This window comes from Alligator sinensis, unplaced genomic scaffold (genome assembly GCF_000455745.1).
Source record: "Alligator sinensis unplaced genomic scaffold, ASM45574v1 scaffold246_1, whole genome shotgun sequence".
In the NCBI taxonomy this organism is placed as follows: domain Eukaryota; kingdom Metazoa; phylum Chordata; order Crocodylia; family Alligatoridae; genus Alligator; species Alligator sinensis.
Window position 1 is genome coordinate 723,142 of NW_005842367.1, and position 6,179 is coordinate 729,320.

Genomic DNA, 6,179 nt, shown 5'->3' on the forward strand with positions numbered 1-6,179 from the left:
ATTTTTTTCTTAAATTTCATAAACGTTAGGACTGGAAGGGACCTTGAAGATCATCAAGACCAGCCCCCTGCCCCAGGGGCAGGAAGGTCAGCTAGGGTCAAAGGATCCCAGCAAAATAAGCATACAACTGTTTCTTGAATGAGTCCAGAATAGGTGCCTGCACCACTTCTGGAGGGAGTCTATTCCAGGTCTTGGGGGCTTAGACCATAAAGAAATTTTTTCTTATGTCTTGTAGGAGCTTGAGTATTGATCCTTGTTTTTCCTTGGGGTGCTCTGATGAACAGAGATCCTCCCAGATCCTGATGTACACCCCTTATGTATCGATAAGCAGCTACCAGCTCCCCCCTGAGCCTGCACTTTTCCGGACTGAAGAGCCCCATGGTTCTCAGCCTCTCTTCATAAGGCCTATTCTCTTGCTGTCTGATCATGTGTGTGGCTCTCCTCCTGGATTCTCTCAAGCTTCTTGAGATCCTTCTTGAATTGTGGAGCCCAGAATTGGATGTAGTACTCCAGCTGTGGCCTCACCAAGGCTGAGTACAGCAGGAGGATGACATCTTGAGATTTACTTGAGAAGCATCTATAGATGCAAGCCAGGATTTTGTTTGCTTTACTAGCTGTGACATCGCATTGGTGGCTCATGTTCATCTTGTGGTCAATCATGACCCGCAAGTCTCTTTCAGCAGTGGTGCTAGGAAGCGAAGCACTGCTGAGTCTGTAAGTATGCTGTGGTTTCCCCCCGAGCTGGAGTACCTTACATTTTTCAGTATTGAACGTCATCAGGTTTGTGTCCGCCCACTTACTAAGTTTATCCAAGTCAGCCTGGATCACTGGCCTATCCTCAGGTGTGGATGCTATCTATGCCCCAGAGTTTAGTGTCATCAGCAAACTTGGCCAGTCCATTTCTAACACCAATATCCACATCGTTGATGAAGATGCTAAAGAGAACCGGTCCAAGGACAGAGCCTTGGGGGACACCGCTGGTCACGGAGCGCCATAATGATTCACTTCCATAAACTACTACTCTCTGGGTCCGACCTCGGAGCCGGTTTCCCAGCTATTGGACTGTGGTGTAGCCGAGGCCACAGTTGGCCAATTTTTCCATGAGGTAATCATGGGACACCAGATCAAAGGCTTTGTTAAAGTCCAGGTATATGATGTCAATCTTCTCACTTGTCCAGGCAATATGTCACCTGGTCATAGAAAAAGATGAAATTGGTCGGGCAAGACCTACCTGCAACAAACCCATGCTGGCTGTCCCTCAGGATGTTGCCATCAGCCAGCTTATCAAGAAAGGTCTCTGATAATTTTCTCCAGAATCTTACCAGAGATTGAGGTCAAACTGATTGTTCTGTAATTCCCGGGATCTACTTTCCGCCCTTTCTTGAAGTTGGGTACCACATTGGCCTTCTTCCAGTCTTCAGGTACTTCACCTGAGCGCCATGAGTTGTTTTTTTCGAATATTTTAGCTAATGGTTGGGCTATGACACCTGCCAGCTCCTTGAGTACCCTAGGGTGTAATCTGTCAGGACTAGTTGACTTGAAAGTGTCCAGCCTCTCAAGGTGATCCTTTATTAGATCAACACTGATGCTGGGTATAAATACACCCTCACCCTGGCCGTCCCATGTCCAGCTAGGCAGGGCAGTCCCATTGGACTGATAAAAGACCAACACAAAGTACCCATTAAGCAGGTTGGCCTTTTCCTGGGTGTCAGTTATCAGCTGTCCCTCTTGGTTCAGCCTGCTTTTTTTTTTTTTTTTTTTTTCTGACTCCCTACATATCTGAAAAAGGACTTTTTTTGTTATCCTTGATATGTGAAGCCAGATGGAGCTCAGTTGCAGCATTGGCTTTCCTGATCCACTCCCTGCAGGTACGGACTACTGCTGAGTACTCATTCCTCCTTGGTGGTTATTCCAGCCTTCCATCCTTTATAAGTCTCTCTCTCTCTCTCTCTCTCTCTCTCTCGGCGTAGGAGGTCTTCAGGTTCCCAGCTGAGCTCAGTCTCTCTCTGAGAGAGATGCTTGAGGTCAAGAAAAATCTTGTATATAAATGTTAATACCTCCCTTTGCTGGCTAACTACACTTATCCTCTTATTAAGGCTGCTCATTTCTTACATCTTGTTAACTGATGTTCTGTTAGAATCCAAGTTACATTAGGATATTCCTTCTTCATACAGTAACATAGATAAATCTGTTTTTCAGATGTGCCTAACACTTATGGCAGGAACAGAATGATTTGAATTGCTACATCTGAGTGAATAACCTACACAAGAATATATTTTCTTCTGTTTAGTTCAGATTCAAATGCGAGTACTGAAGTCCAATTAAATGAATTTTTTCCTCAATAGACCTCAAACTCTATAAACCAAACTTTATAAGCTAAAATTAGTTTTCTGAGCAGCTTAGCTTCTGTGAGAGTGCCCCAATGCAGTTAGCTGGCTAACTAGGTGGCCAGTGCAATTACCCATCATTGAGGTCTCTAGCATGTCACTGTTTGGTCCTTTTGTCACATGTTTTACATTAATTTAATTAAATGATGGGATATGAGGAATTTTACCTTGGATCCCCCAAATTGTATCTTGCCATGCCAGCCCTGCATGATGGGTAATGCAATATTTGGGATCCAGGATAAAACTTTTTGGATCCTGTTGCACATCTGCTAATCTGGAGCCTCAGATCAGAGACCTGGTTCCCAGTCCTGGGCTTTCATGTGCAGACCATCAAAGGGAACTGCAGGAATTGTAGCATCAGGAACCAATCCCAGAAGCCCTGCTTCCCACAGCACCTTCTCATCTTGCTGGCTTCTGGACCTTTAGATCTGTTTCCCAATACTGGGCTGCAGGGCCCATCTTTTAATGAGGGAAGGAGGGGGTGGGATATACAGCTGTCCCAAACACGGGGCTGCCTCTGCAACTGTCCCATTTAATTCTGCTTTCTCAGGTATTGGGAACTTTTCAAGAGCATACCTGTAACTCAGACCTGGGAATCCAGTGTTGCTACTTGGGAGAGCAGGGGGTGCCAGATTCCCAACCTAGGAATGCTTCTGCTGGTGGCAGCCCTTTCCTAGTTGCTGCAGAGAGAAACCAGGATAGGACTGCCTGCAAACCTCCTGACAGGTCACTGCTGTGGGGGGAAGGTGCTGTCAGGGAGCATGATGCTCTCTATCCCTTGGAGTAGGGGAGGAAGAGTTGAGTATATACCACATGCTCAATATAAAGCAGGATACAAACTAGCCAGAATTTAACCAGTAACCTCTTTCTGGCTGGCCTGCCACTTTTTTTTCCCCCACAATAACTTGTTTGTGTGTGTGGCATGCTACAATTTATTGCATGATTTAACTTTTTAAGTAAACAAGTCTTCCAGGGGCCTTGAGGAATAAATCATTGTTTGTATGTGCACAGTTGTAGTTTTATTTTGAAAGTTTAGGCAACAGACCAGATCTCAGTCAAGACAGGAGGTATGGCTTTACTCGTTCAATGCCTGGTTCTTTTAATTGCTCTGCTGGTGAGCTGAATTCGCTGGGCCTGTTTTTCTACTTGCTTCTACTAGATTAGACTCGGAGTAGCTGAAGCCAGTGGAGCTAGACGGACAGAAATGAAAGGAAGATCAGGCTTGTTATATGGAAATGGCAATACCTGGTTTGTGCATAGAAACTTTCCATATAATTTTGTTTGACTAGTTGAAACAAACTGGATACTCTTAGCCTTGTAGTAATGTTAAAATAAATAAGTTGTTTGTTTTTCCAAGCAGAAGTTTAATATAGCATACTTTGTCACGCTAACCTGCCAAATATGATTTCTTCTTTCAGATTGAAACAATTGGGAAGAAAGTTTCAGCAAAAAGAATTCCTTTTGCTCCTTCATGTGAAATTCCAAAGTTCAGTCTTCAGGACCCACCTGTCAAAAAACCCAGAGTATAATGTTTTTTGGCAGGGACTCTGTGGACCTCTCCTTTTATAAACTAAACCATTCTGATTTTTTTTTTTTAATATTTTTCTTAAACTACAAATGGTTTTACACTAGACGTGATGGTAATTGTGGTACATGTGAATCCACAATCTATTTTTAATCTCTATTTTTATAATATGTAACAGTTATTGAAGATGGTACAGTCCTAAGCAGTTTTAGTAATCAATCATGTTTTTCTGAAAATTAACCTCAGTCTGCTTTTAGAAATGTTCAGAAGGTGCACTTTACATTTTACAGATTATGCAAAGGACGAGGAGTGAACAGAATCTTTCTTTTCTTCCTTCTGGCCAATAAAGGTGGTCAGTAATTTCATTGGCCTTGATGATTATGATGATCTGACTCAGATTAATATTGTCATTTTGATCAATTAACAAACTTCCACTGAAGTCAGTGGACAAACCCAAAATTACTTTAATTGGAGTTGGGTCTGGTACTTCAATAAGAGACCTGATTTTTAACAATGAGGCTGAAATCAACTGGGATTTCTGGGCTCAAATGCAATATGAGTGTTTTTTATAGTGTTAGGGAGCCAGATCCTTGTTTGTTCTTAATTCTTTGAGTTTGTAACAACAGTCTGTTAAACCTGCCATGTCATTACTGATTGCCTAGTTATCTTGGCTTCATCATGTATACAATGCATTATCTATTTTTAATTGTAAACTATGGATTTAATTAGACTTCTTCTGACAAGATACAGTGGTACTATCTCATTGTTTTAACAGGGGAGCAGGGTTTTTTTCCTTTTTCCTCCTGTTTCAAGCATTGAAGTTAAGAAGAATTGTTTTCAGTAAAATCCTCCTCCTTCATTTTATTTAGCCAACATATTTCTAAATGAAAGTTTAAACCTGAGTGAAGCAAATGCTGACAAGGAGCTGGATGATTGCTGGTTCTCTTCTCTCTCCTGCTGCTATACTCGAACTAGAAGAAAACCTTCCACTTCTGTATCTACCTGAATTCTCTTGATCTTGAAGTATTTGAAACCATAAAGCAGTCAGCTTGCTACCTCATTTTGATTACCAGGCTTAACTCCATGTGTGCCCTTGATATTTGTTTCTACTTGTTTCTTTGTCCTAGTGGACCAGAACTATTAAATGCTTTTCTAGTCAAAAAGTTTGCATTGCATTTGTGTGACCTGCAGTGTGTGAAGTTGATTTCAAGGGGTTATAAGCCTTTTTACAATGAGTGAGAAGATCCCAAATCTTTCCTCAAGTCACATAGATAGGGTCATTCTGTGGAAGATGCTAAGAATTGCCTGGCAATAGGGCATGTATGCTGTAGATGTGGTGAGGTAATTCTATTCAGGCGGTAAACCTGTTTGCACACTCTTCAAGTAAAATAATATGTGCTTATTCCTATAAGTTACTACTTCCTGGGAGTAACTTGTAGGACTCGCCTAATTTTATATATAGGCTTCACATGTTATCTGCACTAAGGATTGGAAGTTTTAAACTGGCACTGAACTGCTGCATATAACTGCCTCCTACTGCATTCCAAGCTTTTGCTTTTTGCATAGTAGTGATTTTTTTTCTCTGGATTAAGTGCTGGGCATTCAGAAAAGAGATTCCATGGTCCTTTTGTCCCACCAGGTTCCTTGTACTGTAGAAGGTTCCTGTGCCACACAGTTTTGTTTTGTTTTTTTTCTTCTGTTCAGTATTCCATTGGAACCAATAGAAATTATGGGGCTTAAGGAAACTTTCAAATACGTGATTCCTCTTCCATCAGTGAATGAATGCTCTGCACCCTGATGCTGGTCATCGTAAGTAGTGTGTATGGAACTGTATTTGACATCTCGCTGCTGGGTGGCTTCAGCTTTGCAAGTCAGTTGGTGGCTTATCCAGTAGCTGTTGCTTAAATGCCAGTAGCAGTGGAGGGAGGAGGAGGACGTTCTCCAGTAGCTGGCAGAGAACTTTTTCTTAGATCTACTTCACTTGATGCAGTTTCATCTTTGAAACTGCATCAGGTGTACACCAGCCCTCATCTAGTAGGAAAGGATTGTGCCATAGACCCAAGATTAGCAGTAGGAACTGGAGAATTTCAGGATAGCAAAGGATACTCTTCTGTAAGTCTCTCTCTTTCCCCAGAGCTTCAGGGGCCACACACAAACGCGAGAGCTCCTCTACCTGTTCAGAAGTGCACAGTTACTGCCATCTGCAAGATCTCTACCCTAAATTCACAGCTGCTTGAAGGCACGCACTGCTATTAGGAAGATACTTA

The 6,179-nt window shown here is 42.3% G+C and overlaps 1 protein-coding gene across 3 annotated transcripts in view; it reads left to right on the forward strand.

Moving 5' to 3' along the window:
* Positions 1-5,075, forward strand: part of UGDH (UDP-glucose 6-dehydrogenase) — a 92,572-nt gene extending 87,497 nt beyond the window's left edge. For all 3 annotated transcript variants that reach the window (XM_025210676.1, XM_025210677.1, XM_014522535.2), the window contains one exon: positions 3,806-5,075. In XM_025210676.1, coding sequence (XP_025066461.1) covers positions 3,806-3,916 — 111 coding nt within the window. In that variant the 3' untranslated portion in view covers positions 3,917-5,075. The remainder of the gene's footprint in view (positions 1-3,805) is intronic.
* The last annotated feature ends 1,104 nt before the right edge of the window (positions 5,076-6,179 follow it).